The sequence below is a fragment of the Pundamilia nyererei genome, unplaced genomic scaffold, assembly GCF_000239375.1.
Source record: "Pundamilia nyererei isolate P.nyererei 1_Seehausen unplaced genomic scaffold, PunNye1.0 scaffold00043, whole genome shotgun sequence".
Taxonomy (NCBI): domain Eukaryota; kingdom Metazoa; phylum Chordata; class Actinopteri; order Cichliformes; family Cichlidae; genus Pundamilia; species Pundamilia nyererei.
Genome location: NW_005187444.1, coordinates 2,494,395 through 2,512,261, shown reverse-complemented (window position 1 = coordinate 2,512,261; position 17,867 = coordinate 2,494,395). Strand labels below are relative to the sequence as shown.

At 39.7% G+C, this 17,867-nt stretch overlaps 1 protein-coding gene across 4 annotated transcripts in view; it reads right to left on the bottom strand.

The window, feature by feature from the left end:
• LOC102216224 (transcription factor SOX-6-like) overlaps positions 1-17,867 on the bottom strand; it is a 101,425-nt gene that overhangs the window by 29,759 nt on the left and 53,799 nt on the right. For all 4 annotated transcript variants that reach the window (XM_005731505.2, XM_013910447.1, XM_005731506.2 and 1 more), the window contains 2 exons: positions 11,128-11,300; positions 8,544-8,612 (listed from right to left, as the gene is read on the bottom strand). In XM_005731505.2, coding sequence (XP_005731562.1) covers positions 8,544-8,612; positions 11,128-11,300 — 242 coding nt within the window. The remainder of the gene's footprint in view (positions 1-8,543; positions 8,613-11,127; positions 11,301-17,867) is intronic.

The window sequence follows — 17,867 nt, the reverse complement described above, 5'->3', positions numbered from 1 at the left end:
CCAAAGAGTCCATATTAGGGAGGTCAAAAATCAAAGTCAATCAAATAAATGTCTGATAATAACTAAGTTTACTATTAATATTACTATATTTTCTTCTCTGTGATTGATTCCTCAATTAATCAACTTGTGAGGGAAAAAAATCTCAAAGTTTCTTGTCATTTCATGTCTGCTCTTCATTATTCTGGCTTTATCCTGTTTTCAACTTTTCTTTTGTGACTATGTTACACTTTCAGATAAATGTTTTTAGACACTTCCCTCCTCCTTCCATTTCCCTCCTCACTTCAATGCCCTCTACCTCCATTTGTCTCCTTTACTACCAATTCATTGACAACGCTGCCCTCTCCCCTCCCACTGACCTCCCAGGGAAGGTTCATCGCTGGAGCTCAAGCATACACAAGCAGCATGTCGCATGATTACTGTGCATATGTGCAGCGGGATTGCCTTGCTGAATTAGTTGAATAAGATGACCGTCTTATGCGTTGTTCGTGGTTAGTGTGGATGGATTGAAAGGCTTGAGGTAGAAAGGTTCAAAGTTCCATAGAGAAGGAAAGAATTATTTCTGAACTTACTGTGTTTGCTCAGGCGATTAATTGATCAACAGGAAGTACGTGGACAGATTTTTTTTTATATATACTTGATTAATGCTGAAGAGCATTTTGCTCCTCAGAAATGCTCTCAGAATTCATGAGAATTTTCTGAGAAGAGTTCAAAACTCTTTTTTATCATTGTTAATTGGATATCAACTGGCTTTGGGCTATTGAGTAAACCAAATAGAAATACACTGCTTTGTCCATTCCATCCATCCTCTTCCCCTTATCCAATTCAGAGTCACATGGGTGACTGGAGCCTATCTCAAGTGCCACAGGAAAAGATGCAAGCTAGACTTCAGACCGGTCACCAGTCTGTCGCAGGACTAACACAGACAGACAGACAGGCAACATTTTGCACTCACATTTTCACCTACGGTCAATTTAGAATCACCAGTTGGTTTAAAAGTATATAATTGGTTTAAGAGCAGGCTTCTGCGCACCACTTCAGACAACTACATGGAACAGAGCCGTAGTGCAGCAGCCCTGGTTCAAGTCTGACCCGTGGCCCTTTTCTGTGTGTCTTCCCCTTCTCTCATCACTGTCCTGTCTATCTTCACCACTACACTGTATAATGCTCAAAAATGCTCAAATGTGTGTGTCTCCACACATAGCCCTGCCAAAACAGAGCATGAGCCACCAACTTGCATGCTTGGTCTGGTATGTGTGGAGCTACAAGTGCCACCTGAGCAGCTCCTCTGACAGCACTGATAGGTCACACAGATAAAAAGCCTGATATCTCAGGAGGCAGTCATCACACACACAAGCAAACACACTTGTAGGTCAGTGTACTTTTGAGGCATTCCTATAAACACATGCAGGCAGACAAGAGGGCCGACGTCTTGTGACACAGACAAAAGAGAATGAAGAGAGAAGAAAAACAAGTCTGTGTGTCCGAATGGCTAAAAAAAGAAGGAAAAGAGTGAAGTTGGGGGGTGTAGGTTATAGAGTGGGACAAAATGCCCCCATTCATTGTATTCCTCTGGGAACACTGGGACTGACTGGGGCTGCTTCACTAGCGCAAACACACAAAGATCTCCTTTTACCAAGGGGAGGGGGGGGGGGGGGGGGCAGGGGCCCCCCTCTGCTCAGCCACTAAGAAAACACGAGGTCCCCTTCCTCTAACTGCCCACCAGACACATCGACATACACACCTAGGCAACAAGGAACATGTGTACACACGCAGACACACACAGAATTAATGGTCCTCTTGTGTAAGGGCAGCAAGGTTAGGGGGCAATGAGTATGTATGTGGTCTGTCTGTACGCTGATCTGTTTGAGAAACAGAGAAGACAAAGAAACATAGTTGCCTGATTGCAGCAGGTATGCACAAGTGGATTTGAACCAGTGCGACACTAAACTTGACATTCACAGCATCATCCACCGCTGCAAAGTATGCATGTAAAGTATGTAACCAACTGAAAAACATTAAGTCCTGAAGATTTTGGTGATGTTAATCTTTGAGTCAACTTTAAAATGAACAAGGAAGAGCCAAATCAATATGTTTTTATTGTTATTTTTAAACTTAGGTTTAACATACTGCACATCATCTCACTACCGTTCTGTCAATATTTAATCTTACCTTATAAATATTGCAAAAATATTTCCACCACTGTCCAGTGCATCCCCAAAACAGGCTTAATGTGTAGAAAATTGCACACTGATGTTACTGCATAATACAATAACTGCAGGTTACTGCAATTACTGTAATTTCTGGCATCATTTGGGAAAATTTCCTGCAACAAAAGCTGCTATTCCAGGACTGCCAACAACTGCCTACAAATTAAATTAAAAGAGGATCGACTTATCAAAAAGGCATGCTTAAAGAAAGACAACACTTAGTTACAGCCAGCAAATATGGCTTCAGAGATGCAAAATAGCTTACACAGAGAATAAAACTATAAAAAAAACTGGGGGAAAAATACTCGCTGAAACACATAACCACACATATAACAAACTCTACAAGAAGCAAGTGCTACAGCACATGTACACACACACACAAACACACACGCACACAGTAATTAACCATAGGCCTCGAAGAATAGGAAAGTTTTTGAGTTTGATTTAGAATGTGGAAACAGTTGTGATGGACCTCAAATCAGCACACAGCTCCCTTCAGAGAGCAGGACCACAGTAAAGTGAAAGCACCCTAACCAGACTTGGGTCTAATTCTGGGCACTACTATATATTCTCATGGACAAGCTCCTAACCTAATTTTCCTGTAACATCTGAACGTGTTGCACCAGCTGAATAGGTTATAGGTATATTTACTATGAAAGCAAGTAGTTAGTGACTATGTCGAATATTTCTAATAGCTCCGTTTTCAGCCAACTAACAGTGTCACACTGTGGTTCTGGCTAATTCACTTCTGTGTCGGTATAGGACAGATAACTGTGGGGGTAAAGGCTGGACTTTAAAAATCCCGATTTATACTGAATGCAGTTTTAATCAAATGATTTAGTGTAACAAAAGTTTCACTAACATAACTGAGAGCTAACCAAGTGTGAAGCTCATCAGTGGCTATAGCTGGTTTTGGACAATGTTGTGCTTCATTTGGATTATCCAGCTGATATACAAACTCAAGTTAAGATTATACATTATGATTTATATATTACGAAAAGTAGCAATTTTGTTGATGATTTGTTAGCTATAGATACTTGAGGAGCTAATGGTGCATTACAAAGGACCAAATATCAGATCACAACGTGGTGCATCACTCCTTAAAACGAAAGCTGATCAGTAGCTAAGGTGGCCCTGAGAGGCCAAACGGACTGCAATTTAAGAAAACACCAGCAATAAGAAAAACGCTGCAAAAGCACACAAAACACAACCCAAATAGGAAAAAACGAGAACAGAAATAGGAAAAAACAGATTTCCAAAAGCACAAGGGAAGTGTTTCTGGGGAGACAATAACCCGACGGACCAGTTGCAGGAATCATGCTAAGAATTGCGCTGGGAGACACTTAAAAGAAGTGGAGGATCTATCGGTTTTGTGAGGAAAGAACAGATGAGCGGTAAGTATGTTAACCTAACTATTAGCCTAAAAATCCGTCACCAGTATCATATGAATCATGATAAAACACACCTACCATGTTTTGGGTTCCTGCAACTGGTCCGTCGGGTTATTGTCTCCCCAGAAACACTTCCCTTGTGCTTATGGAAATCTGTTTTTTCCTATTTCTGTTTTCATTTTTCTATTTCTGTTTTTTCCTATTTCCATTGTGTTTTGTGTGCTTTTGCAGCCTTTTTCTTATTGCTGGTGTTTTCTTAAGTTGCAGTCCGTTTGGCCTCTCAGGGCCACCGCATGATAGAGTTTTCCAAGGTCTTTTCATTACCACCTGGTTGTTGTGCATGCTTAAAAAAAGTTAGGGTATACACAACAGTTTTAAAGCTGTCCATAAACTGCCTTTTTGAGACAGGGTGTATCACGTGATAAATGCAGAAGTGGGGCTAACACAGTTTGGCCTCCAAGCCAAAATCACCACGAGAGCAGATTTTTTTTTCTTTCACTATCTTGTTACACCCACGTGAGCATAATGAAAACACACTATAATTAAAGGACACAGAATTACTGTATGCTGCTTATAGGATTTTTATTTAGGCGAACACACAGGTTAATAGATTGGAGGGAGGGCCACTGTAAAATCGGGAATTAGGCATTTTCCATAGCTGGTGAGTCCAATCGACGTTATGGGCTTTCCATGGCTTTCCGAGTCATTGTGTCTGAAGCTGTATTTGCTGATGTAGGAGCTGCCTGTCTATCTAAGCCATTTCCTTGCTCCATTAGTTCTTATGCATGTGTGTGAGTGTGTGGATTATTGTGTTTGTGCCTGTTTGTGTTAAGGCAGGTTTAACACCCCAGCTATTTGCGATCTCACCTTACATCAGCACTTTATCGACAAGGGAAAAGCTTTAGGTGATTAAGAGCAGCAGTGATGAATGCAGAGAGGGGAAGATCAAATCTATTGTGATGCATAAATAATTACATCTGAAACTTATTTAGCTGTCACAGACTGCCAGTACTGTGTCAAAATCCTAAATTATGAACGGCGATCAAAACCATATCGTAGCTTGTAGTTCATCACTGTGTAAATAGAAGCCACATTTCAGCAGAGGGCAGCACACAGAAATCACGGCACAGGATAGAACAGAGTTGAAAATATGAAGCAAAAACAATAAGAAAGCAACACTCGGAGACAAGATCTCAAAGAAAGAAAAGGAGGAGGAGGGGAGGCGAAGGAGGAGACAAGAGTTATAAATGAAGAACAGAGAGAGAGGGAGGAGGAGGAGGAGGAGTGCGGCTTTGCAGTCATTAATTAGCCCGTTAGCTAGGGCCCAGGCGGTGCGGTTAGGGCCTGTGCCTTTGTGGGCCTGAAGGAAATGGGCCACATATGAGAGCCATTATAGGAACCGACTTAACAAAGACACATGCCTGTCAGCCACCAGGCTGGGCTGGGCCACTCTGCCCACGGCACACAAAGAGCCCGCCACCACTGTTTGTGTGTCTGTGTTTGTGTGTTGGTGTGAGCACGCGCACATGTGAGTGTGTGTGCGTGTGTGAGTTTTTGCACATGTGTGTATGTGCACATGTATGTATGTTTGACTGTGTATGTCCTAATGTAGATAATTTGATATCAAATGGCTATAATATTGTTATTGCGTAAGTACCATGTGTGAGTTGTTATGCACATGCAGGCATTTTATCTAATAACATCTGCTGTGTAACAGATTTCTTCATACTTGTGTATATGTACATGACTCGGCGTGTGCAACCATATCAGAATGGGGCCTTCGGAAACGTTTCTTTAACCCGTGGACATCCCCCGCTGGCCCTCCACACCATTTAAAACCACATGACAGGAAACCTGGGTCACTTTGAACTATGCTCCCCCACCACACTAGCTGACAAACACGCTGACACCATCCTGAAACAGAAGCCAGAGAAGCAACAACAAGTTGCAGAAATGGAAGAGGGGAAAAAAGCAGTGGAAAACAGCTCCCACTGACTTTTCATTGTCTTCCATTCAGAAACCAGATACACATAAGTCACAGTTTTTCACAAGTCAGCGCTGATCTATAAAACTTTCAGAATCTATTAGGCGTCCAAAAAATAAATGCTAATTAATGACTGATGGTTGGTTGGATGAAGCAATAGATAGCATGAGCTGTTTGAAAGTAAACCCCATGCAGTTTCAACTTTTGCACTTTTCTAGCAGAAACTTTGTTTAGTTTCCTTATTTTTTCCATCTGGACGGCATCTAGTGTTTCAAATTAAGATATGAACAACAACTGGCACTTCTAAAAAGTGGTTTTACCACACTGAGCCCTATTCTTTCAGCTGAAACAGTAGCATTTGGTCAGCTCCTCAGAGTATTGGCCTGAGAGGAGCTCAGGTCTGGATTTGATAAGTGGAAACAGACCAGTGCACCGCCGCCTGTGTGTTTGAGGCCAACACACATCCGACACAGCGTAAACAGCCCGTACCCCAGTGACTAAACCCTGGAGCTTAGCCATAATAATTCTAACTCTCTGTACAGTAGATGCACCATGTGCTGCTTTCTGCGCTTGGTTTGTTTGCTGACAAATGCTATTGCCTTAAAGATAACTTAAATAACAATAAGATGCAGCACAATTTTTTCAGTGAAAACAAATGGGTTTTTTTGTTGCATTCATTTTTGTATATTTATGAAACAGCAGATTGCAGTAATTCTGGCCTTTTCAAATTCAATTCAACAAAGAAAATAAAAGTGAAATACACATTATGCCCTTTACAACAGATGGTTGCAAAGCTCCACATGATAACACTCTGCTCTCAAGAGTAGGGCTGCCACGATTAGTCGACTAGTCACGATTATGTCGACTATTAAAATCGTCGACGACTAATTTAATAGTCGACGCATCGTTTGAAGCTTTGTAAGATCACAAAGGACGCAGGAATGAGTAGTAGGATTTAAGAGTGTAATAACGGACTGAAACAGAAGATGGCAGCACTGCATGAACAAGGATGCCAGCTGCCGTTAAACCCCGAAGAAGAAGAAGCTGTGTCCCAGAATTCATAGCGCAGCCCAGCGCAGTTGTCAACAATGGCGGCAGCTAGTTAGTTTTAACTTTACTCTTATTATTCTTTCTGGGTCACAAAATAAACGTTTAACATATTTTCAGGCGAGAATGTAGCTGTGTAAACCTCAAATATCTGCTCAGTTTATCAAGACACCACATATTTTCAAAAGCGCTCCGACGTTTTCGGAGACGTCTGTCTCTAGCTCGTTAGCTAGGCGGGGGCAAGGCTAACTAGAGCCGTGAGAACACCGGACTCCCGGCAAATCGTTTTCAAACCCACCGCCGTCTTTCGCTAGTCAGGTTAAACATATATATAAGTCACTTAGATAACTTAAAAATGTTATTGTTTGGCTTTCTTTAGTATTTTATTTGTTCCTGAGTAAATCGGTTTGGCTGAGATTAAAGTTATAGTTTTTGCACAGCTAAAACTGTCAAGCAGACAGCTGATTATCAGAAGTGTGAGACGCTGGAGAATATACTCCGGTGTCCTGTTATATTTTAGAAAGCAAGGAGTTTATTAAACTTCACCGAAACAATCTGCAAATTTCATTAAAAATTAATAAACTACCATCTTGTCTTTATTTTTAGTTAGCACAAACACTTCAAGCTGTAAGCTAATGATAGTTATATAAGACCAGATGCTGCTGGTGCAATAAGCTGTACACTGTACGTCCAATGGATGATGATCTGATTAGTCGACTAATCGCAAAAATAATCGGTGACTAGTCGACTATCAAAATAATCGTTTGTGGCAGCCCTACTCAAGAGCCATCTTCTGCATATCTCTTCATTCAAAAAAACAAACAAACATGACACAGTATCCATGCTTCACAGTGTGGAACAGGATCAGAGTAGGAGCTGTTTTTTATGGTCTCACTCTCCCTTGGGGCTAAGAAGGCTAATGAAGTCCAATCCGAGCTTTATTAAGATCCAAGGGTGAGGCCTCATAATAAAAAGATGAAGAAGAAGACGAGCAGGGGGGAAAGTAAACCCTCATTAACTATATCACACCTCAGGAGAGTAGGGAGATCCAAAGCTTGGGACCAACAGGGGGTCAAAAGTAGCACGGGATGGATGGATGGCAGAGGATTCAGATTGTGAGCCAACCACTTAAAAAAAATAAACCTGTTAAATTCCCATGTGAGAGTCAGCCATGCTGAGCAAATTGATCAGCATTTGGTGCACAGCTGGTGGTAATTTCTTGGTGGGTATGTAGGTAAACAGTGAACACTTCACAAATCTCAGTGCATCAGATGGCTCACTGAAACAGATGTAGGAATAAGAGGAGAAGGAGAAAACTGAAAAACTGAACAAGAAGCAGAAGCCAGAAAAGTGAGTTCACACATCTCCCTGCAGGTTTCTGTACACGCTCCACAGATGTTTATCCATTTATGTGCTTAATGGTTAAAAAACGTTACAGTTATCAGGAAATGCTGCAGAGAAAGAGAAAAGAGGAAGAGGATAAGCCTTGAGCACCTTTGGGTATCAATTGCTGAGTAATCAATGCAACAGTGAATGATCCAGCTATAACCAGGGCAATCACTGAGTCACCACTGTGTGTTTTATGTGTGTGTCTGAAGGCTTTTGGTGCTGCTTTCTTAACAGCAGGCAGAGCACAAAAGTAAAGGCCATGACCTCTTGTATTATTTCCGCTTTCCAATTCCACATGATAAGATGATCACGGAACTGCTTGGATAGACAATAATTAGATCATCTGCACAAAGGACAAAAGATAAGAAGTTCTTGGCATCCTCACAGAGATGGACAAGAAACAAAACAAGAGGAGTCTGCAGAGGGCAGGAGGAGTAAACGCAAAGAAAGGCCAAGACTGAAAAAAGGAAGTGTGTGTGTCTGGTTGTATATACGTAGATGTTTAAAGTGTGTTTGGCTACTAACCTGGATCTGTTGCTGAAGAATGTTTATCTTGTGCTGCTGCTGCAACAGCTGCTGCTGCTGTCTGGCAATCTGCACACACACACACACACACACACACACACACAGAGCGGAAGAGTGAACATGATGATAAGAGAAGAAGGATAATCTGTATTTCTGTACCGTGTTCATGTTTCTAAAATATTAAAGAACAAACAGTATGCATACAGTGTGTGTGTGTGTGTGTGTGTGTGTTTTAATTGGAAATGAAAGAAAAACAATACAGGAAAATGTCCATAAATGGCTTGTCAGAAATGGTATGTTGCTCTTAGAAGTCATGGAAGTAAAAAATAAAAAATACAAGGGTTCAAGATGATGATGATGAAAAATGAATCCAAATCTCTTCCCTTTTATGTTATATCATGTTGGTTTACACCGTCTTCTCGTGCCATTTTACATTTTAAGGTAAGTGCCTTACAATACTAAAAGGCAAAATTGTCATCTGGTACTCAAGATGATGATGAGGATGTATCTGTCCTCGACAGGTGGCAGACAAAGTGATTTGCTCTTGAAAACTCTCAGTGAGGTCAATCATGTCTCAAATGCAGTACAGTAAATCAAAATCAGGTAGAGAGACTCTGAGTTATGTGTCAGTTTGACCTCAGATTATTATCTCTAAAAAGCCTCGGCTGGTGTGATGGATGGTGCATCCAATCCAAGCAATTAGCAGTGCAGAAGGTTTATGAACAATTCTCTTAACTGACACTGAATCTGTGAGATTGGCATGTTTACTACATCAGCCAACAACACCCAATGTGCCTGTGGAAGCCTCCCCCCTCCCACACACACACACGCATAAACAGGAGGGGTGATAATTTTCTCTGTTGTTGTTTTGATGTAAAATTCTCTAATGAAAAACATTCAATGTCAGATGTTAAAAGGCCAAGCATCATCTAGTGATTGACATCTGGGAGCGGCCACTCGTGAGAGGTTAAAGTCCTAAAAGGGACAGTACGTCCTCGACGTGATCCCGCCCATTCTGAACCAGAAAAGTAAAACAGCTGCCCCTCTTTTTCTTTTCCTTGAGAAGTCGTTTAGTATATTTATTCCGAAATGTAATTACAGGCTGCTGAATGGGAGGCGGCGCCCCATTTGCACACATGTCATATTTCATTAAAGGCAGATTTCTCGGGTTTGTCTGTAGGGCATTATCCTATCAAGTCTCAACAGCCAAATGACTGGCTGATATTGGAATCTGTCTTTCTCTTTGCGCTCTCCACTTTGCCTGTTTCCTTTGTAAAGCTGTGAAAGGTGGAATGTGTTGTGATGGGAGGTGTGGACTTGTCCAAACAGAGCCTGTCATATGCCAACCTACAGTAACGTGTCGGCAAACAGTAAAAACAAAGAGCAGCTCACCTAAACACTTCTCTTCGTAGGCTCTCGCTTTCTTTCTCTGTCACACAATGTTTTCGTTTTTTTTTTTTAAATTGCCGTCTGGCACCCTAAGAGACGCTTTTGTTACAAGTTTTGAAGGTGCAGTCAAAAGACATACAGATACATCTACACGCGTTTTGTTAGGGACATTTTGTTTTTCCTTTACAAGTTGGGTCTCCTTTGTGGCCATTATGTCAGTTATGATAACATTTTTACAATGCGACTTTGGAAAAAAGAAAAGCTTTGGAATTCGAGGAATTACAGCAAAAAATTACTAACTTGTTACTGGAAAATTATTAAATATCTGGGGGTTTTGTGTCGGATATTGTACACTTTCATAGGTTTAGGACCTTCACATTCAATAGATCAAACAGTTTAAGAGGAAGGCATTCACAAGAAGACAATGCTTTGTGTTAAGTCCTGTTGGCTTTCTAACCTCTGTAATTTGAAGTGTATCCAATAGTTGCTATAGGTTAATGTAACCTGGTAAAGTTTAACATTTGTATTTAGTTATATGTGCTGTTTGCCCTGTTGGACTAATTTTCTGTTATTTTTAATAATGATAACCTCAAATTTCAGTATTTAGTTGAATGAACAAAATAATATAATACCTGAAAGGAATCAACAAAAAGGAATTGCAGAATATTAAAAATGAACTGTTGACAGTTTAAAGCCCTGCCAATCATATACTCAATTTTGTATTTATTTATGTATGTCTTTATTTATTGATTGATATTTTTCATTTAGTCATTAGTTTGCTTCTAAATATGATGTATGCACAACCAGGGCTGTATCCAATTTCTTTTTTTTAAAAATGGGGTGGGGGGGACATTAAAGAGACACATCTCTTTAATGTTCCAGCTGTGGATCATTTTAATTAATTATATATTGCTTACTACAAAGTGCATTAAGTATGTGGAAATACTTAAGTACATTAGAATACTTGAGTAAGTGTTCTGGGGCCCTGGTGAAACTCCACCCCCACCCCCCTTCTAGATGCACCCCTGCATAAACACACAGGAATGAACTATGTGCGATTCATATCACCAAACCCTATTCATTATCCTGCACATAGACCAACACATGTACACTATTAATATTAATGTCTTTTTCTTCTTTCTTTTTACCCAACTCTCATTGTACAGCCCCAAACACATCCACGGACCCTTCCTACCTGCTCCTGCTGCTGCCTGGCCAGCTCCATCTGTTGTCTCTGCTTCTCCAGCTGCGAGGCGGCCATCTTTTTTTGCTCATCATGGGCGGCAAGAAGCTGCTCCCTCAGGCTGATCAACTGACCGATCATGGTGGAAAGCTGGCGCTCCTTCTCTTCCAGCGACTCTGGCGTACCTGGGCATGAAATTAGCAAGAGTAGCAATTCAAAGTTGATAGCACTGCAAACTGGCTGGATGTTCATAAGAGGTGTTCAGATCCTGCTCAGCTGAGGCAGAAAAATTAATACAAAATCTCAAGTGATCAGTTAATATAAAAAAGACTGGGAGGAAATTTAACGAGTACAAAACAACTCATGAAGGTCATGACAATGTTTCATGTAGTTCTAACCAAAGAGCCATGACTGAAAATAAGTTTTCTTCTCTGGCTGAAAGCACCTTGAACATTTTTCATTTATACAAAATGTCCAAACCTAAGCATAGCCTACCCTCAATCACTCAGCCGTTGTTTGGCTAACACAAGCCCTTTGCAAACTCTCATTCCTAAAACTCCTGCAAATTAGCAGGCTTGCAGTTATATCTTACTACTTATTATCTTCTATCTTGTCACTGCATGCCACCACTTAGCATCTGCTCCTGAGAACAATTAAATTACTTTGACTTAACCTTTTTAAAATAAGTAGCTGTTACAGCCCTTTGTCGGGTTTATGAGTTTGATACTCATGGGAGGTTTTTCGGGCATACTCCAATGAGAATGCTTTTTGTTTTCCACATTCCTCAGATCTTTTTTTAAACAAAAGAAACTGATGGTTTGAACTTTTATCTTAGAACCACATGAATGAAGCAAACAAAATCCACTTTTAATTTTTCACTGGCATTTCCTCATGTGCTTTATTTTCAAAATCCTGATAAGTTATGTAAAAAAAAAAATCACATTGATCAACTGACCTACTGTCTGTTTACCAGTTTATTGGATGCTATAACTGCTTCTTCTTCTTTTTCTTTTTTATACATAAGTATAAGTTTCTTTATAACTGCTGGCATATTTTAAACCTTTTTCCAAACTTTGGAACACCCTGTCCTCCACTTCAAAGTTTGTCTGACTTTCAACTCTACTTTTAACCTACTGCTTATGACACCAAGCTCTCATGCGGTTCCCAGTCTTTCACAGTACCTCAAAAACTAGCAAGAGTTTCTCAAGGAGCAACACAAAACAATCCCTCTCAGAAATCCCATTAATAACATCTTTGGGGTGACATTAATAGAAAAAAGGATGGGTACATACAATTTGTCTTTAGTTGGTTGGGCTCTATTTGTAGGGAGTTGCCACAAGCACAAAGAGTGTTTAAACCATCTCCAAGAATTTGTTCTATGGGAGAGACAGACTTCTTGAAGATTTAATTAGGGAAAAACAGGCAAATTTGACTTCACTCTAGGAAATAACAGGAAGTAACTAGAGTGAAGCATAAACTAAAGCACAACCACACTGAAGTATATCTTGTTTATATCTTGTTTAGAAGTTCTTGCTCTTGTGTGTGTGTGTGTGTGTGTGTGTGTGTGTAAGGTCTTGCCCTGGGGCCATGTAGGGATATTGCAGGGTGGCCCCAACACTACCTGCATACTAACAGAGTCTTCATTGTAGTCCTGTCAGGCCCCTATTGTACCACAGACTGCCCCCCAACACACACACACACACACACACACACACAGAAATTACCCCTCAGCACCCCTGTATCAAAGGCAACATTCTCCTCTTCTTGTCTCTTTTCTTCATGCTTTCATTCTGTCCATTTTTTCTATTTTTTCGGGTTTCCCCCAAAAGACCTTCCCATCAGTTACTCCGCTTCCAAGTCCTGATCCTCCCTATGGTGTATTCTCGCCACTCATCATTTTCCTCTTGTTTCTTTTCATTGTTTTCTTTTCCCACCTTTTTTTTCAGTCTTCTCCTCTTACGTTATCACACCTCCTCCTACCATCAGCTCCACCCTCCTTTTATCCCCTCTTCTCTTTTTCCAACTCTCTTGTTGCATCCTGCTCCTTTCTCGCCAGCTTCCTAATTCTTATTCTCCTCCCCTCTTTTCTCATCAGATCCCTGACTTTTTTTCCTCTCTTTATCTCATTCCTCACAGCATTTCTGTTGTTATCACCACTTTTCTCCACCTTTCTTTAAAGTTTATTTTTCCCTTTTCACCCTTCACCAAGAATCTCTGGCGATTCAGTCTGGCAACACTGATAGGTACTTTATAATCTTGTCATGTCTTCAAACTTACACGCTTAACACAGATTCCTTCCTATTCCCTGGCATTCTTTACAGTCAAGTACAGCTTATTGTGTAACAGCAACAACTGCGATTACAGCTCCATGATTCATGTGGATTACGGGTTGTGCATTCCACACGCAACGCCTTGCGTTCCTCCAACACTTCTGGCACCGATAATCATCTCAGATGTTTCCGTTTTCCATCCATCAGGATTATTCCTGACACCTGCCGAGGGGTCCAGCCAAAACAGAAAGCCATTAACTGTTTTCTCACTATGTTTAGATGATTGGGATGATGTGTTGATGAACCAGAACTCTCTTACTTCTGTATGAGGTGTCTGTTAATCGCTTACGTGATGTTTTCATTCACTGGAATCGCATCCCAAGCTTCAAGATTTCATCTGATTATCATATGATGTTTCATTACATCACAATAAATATGAAGGCACTGCTACATCAGAACATGCGCAAATAACTATTCAGCTGAATAAAATTCTTTCTTTTATTATTATATATTCAGTAATATAACGGCTGTCTGTGAATCCCCAAACCATATGACACAGTTATGTCTCAGGCCACTTTTTTAAACACACAAATGCACCAACAAACACATTTGAACACAAAAGCCACACATAAAAATACACACAAACCATCACCCACTCACAGGCTCACACCTCTGACTAACATATTGATGTCTCTGACTGTGCTGAGCTTCTGCCAAACCATCATGTTTTACCACGGGATCTATGTGCCAGACTCCCAACGTTGCTCTCTACAAGACTAAACAGTCTCCTCAAACTTACACCACAACAAACACTCTGACTCTTGACCCCAAGACAAACACAGTCACTCCATGTTGTCCAGAGACGTGCTCGTGCTCTCTGCAAGCCAGCGGTGTGTAAAGATCGCACATCCAGTCTGCCAAATTTCAAGGTTTATTGTAGACAAACAGCTCGCTTTTCCAGACAGACGGTTGCATATGAAATAAAGGAAAAAAAGAATGAAATTGCAATGTGAGAAAGATGCCTTATTTAACTGACTGCTGAATTTGAGTGTGATTATTGCTGCCAGATGTGCCTGCTCATGCATCTGACAGTAGAATCAGACACTTTCCATCCATCTGTTAATATGAGCTCTCTGACTTTGCAGGAAAAAAAAACATGGAAATGTCAAAACCAGGAATCCTAAGAATACCCAAATGTCAAAAAATAGAGACGAGGTAAAGCTGGAAAAGAAAAAAAGATGAAAATGTCCACATACATATCCCCATTGCAAACAGCTAATTCATCATCTGAAACTTTGGTGACACTGCTGAGCTGAGAGGTGTCCAGGTTTTATTCTTTTTCCATTGCAGTTATTTTCTAGCCAGCATCTTCTTAATTTGTTGTAGTGTAGTCTCATGAAGGTTAACAATATATAAAAGAAATAAAATCCTTCTTCTCATTTTAATTGATCATGTTTTGATAATAGTGTAAATCATAACTGCTGTATTCAAGGCAACGACAATTACAGGAGAAAATCTTTTTTTTAAAAATCCTTCAAAATAAATCGTTACAGTTTTATAATTTTTCAGAGTTGCACAAGATTCGCTAGCATCATCTAAAAGAATTGCACAGCTCTGCTTGATCCGTTCATCTTTTGTCTCTTTTTCTATTAAAAACGAATTAAAAGCAAAGCTATAGGTTGTAAATGCGGAAAAATACCAGTGAACTGCTGCCCTCTGTGACTAAAACAACATTTTTTTGTGATAGGAAGAAGAATAAGAAATTGGAGAAGAGTTGTATTTAAAGCTTAGTGCTAGAATATTATTAAGGAGGATATCAGGACACGGTAATGAAGAGCAACTAAGAGCAAATAATTAGAAGAAATGTCACGCACCTCCTTCTAGAGCTTCATAGTGTTTATATATTAATCCTGGGCACATTCCCAGTTGTTTTGCTGTGAGTCGTGGTGTAGTGTAGCTAAAAAGTATTTACTCACACATAAACATAAATATATTGTACACAGGCAAACTGAAGCCATACCTGACCGGTAATGAACATTCCAGTAAATAAAAGGAGGTCAATGGGCTTTTTTTACCCTAAAAATAACTGCGACTGAACAAATAGGTCCAGGTCGCTGTGTGAGGAGACACAGAGCAACAGTTGTGTTTGCGTATTTAGGTCAGCCAGACCAGGCTTCTTTTCAACCATCGAGAAATAAAACGCTTGAATTCAGCGAGAGTATTTTCTTTAGTGAGGACACAGCTGGATGAACAGAGACATCTGTGTGCCGTGTTTGTGTGATCATTTGTGTGCGTGCGTGCTGGCACATGCTATATTTATTGGTGTCTTCAACTAACACATAAGAATTGAGTCCAACTTTGTGGATTAGACAAGCATACTCTTGTCTTGTCTCCACTGAAGTGCTATCAAATATTTAAAGAGATGGTAAAGGAGGGTTTCTATCACAGAAATGACCGAAATAACTTTTAAAAGTCACCAAAACTGAATTGCATGAAACACAGATCCATAAAGCTTTTATTTGTCATTATAAGATTAACTTGTATTTTTCAAACATAGAGCATCTTGTAAATTGTTAACCTTTATTGGGTGGGATTACTGTTGGCCATCAGTATCATGACAATAGATTGCACACTAGTGTCTTTCTTCCCCAGGAAAACGTATTTGTATGTTGTGTCCGCTCCAACAAACAAACTAAAAAAAAAAAAAGTTTAATCCAAATCTATCAAATAGGTGTAAAGTAGTGATATAAAGCACTGTGCTTTTAAAAAAGAGTAAATTTATTGAGGAACACACAAGCACTTTAATTGAGGCTACTGAATGATCAGTTAAATGCTATTTAACTGTTATTCTTCAAGTTACAAGAAACTTTTCCTAATCATCAAAAGTGTAATAATGCTGTCATGACTCCAGATGGATATCAGATATATACTTATTTAAAGCAAATGAAAAAAAAATATGTCAGCTAACGTTCTGCTAGTTCATGCAGTATTAGACAATTAGAATATTTGCATACATCTTTATCCTAATAATAATATTTCCTCCTCTGTGTCATAAAAAAATTCCATCTGAATGCTGCTTTTCATGCAGAAATATAGTCACTTTCAAAGAGGCCGAGATGCTTCTGCATATCCTTTACCAGAAAAGTGGTACGTTTAATAGATTAAGACACATGTGACAGGCACTAAATCTGCAAAGCACATCAAAACAAGTGGAGCATGAGAGGCTTAAATCTGAGCAGGAACGTGCCCTTGAAAATACTTTTTTGTACCTTTTGTAGCTGTCAAAAATGTTTAAATTTAATTAAAATGAACTGATTTATTCATTTTTTATTCCTAATTTAAGTTTTCTATCCTGTGTGTCTCCTCACACAATGACCTGAACCTATTTGATATGGCAACAATGGGACTGATAGTAATACCAATAAAAAAGTAAGTAACAAATATTCATAAAAAGGTTGATTAAGAAAGGTGAAAAGAATCGCTAAATGCTGATTGGCCTTGGACTTGGACTTTGGTTTGAGATTAAAAAAATTGGAAAATCTGTGCAGACAAGAGTGCGTATGTAACTTTCAATTAACAACCTTTTTATATAAGAAAGATAAAAGCATTTGAGGGAAGCAGAGCACGACTTTTGGCTTCTTCTTATAATTTCTCATTTTAAGCAATCAAAGAGGACAGCTGTTTTTGTCTTCATGTACAAAATGTGCCACACTATAGCAACTACACTGTGATTGAATTGAATGTCTCATTTTAATATTTCACAGTGAAAACAGAAAGAATCCAAAGATAAAGATCATTTCTACTGATGGAAATTACCTTCACTTCACTCTTACTTGAATTTCATCTTACTTGCTTCTTCTAGTTTGAATAACTTTACTGTATCCCTGCACTTATCTGACACAAGAGCACTCTCAATGAGTTGTGTAACCTATGCTAAATTATTACTATGCAAAGGGTGATTAAGGGTGTTTATTTTATCTGAATAAGAAGGGTGCTTGTGTAGATGGAGGTAGTCGGTATGACGACAGAGAAAAAGCGTCTGATATGTGTCCTACAATAAAAGTCAATGTCTGTTCTGCTGAAGAAGGTTCTCTGTAGTCCCCTTTTCCACTTTCCACAGAGGAAATACTTGCCATTTCAGCCGGAGACGATCACAAACGGTTCCTCTCACTGAAGGCAGCTCGACTGCTCTGCCGTTAACAACTTGCGTTACGGCACACAAACAGAAAATGCTGTAGCCCTCGAGACAGAAAGCATTTCCCTGTCTTAATATATCAGTTTTTAAAAGTCATTTGTTTTTCTACCTCATTCTATTTTTATTATTTAACTACCATAAGCACATTTTAGAAATTTAAGAAAGCAATCTTTCCTCTTATGTGTGAGTAGTTTAGTCAGACGCGGTCACACACACACACACACACACACACACACACACACACACACACACACACACACACACACACACACACACACACACACACA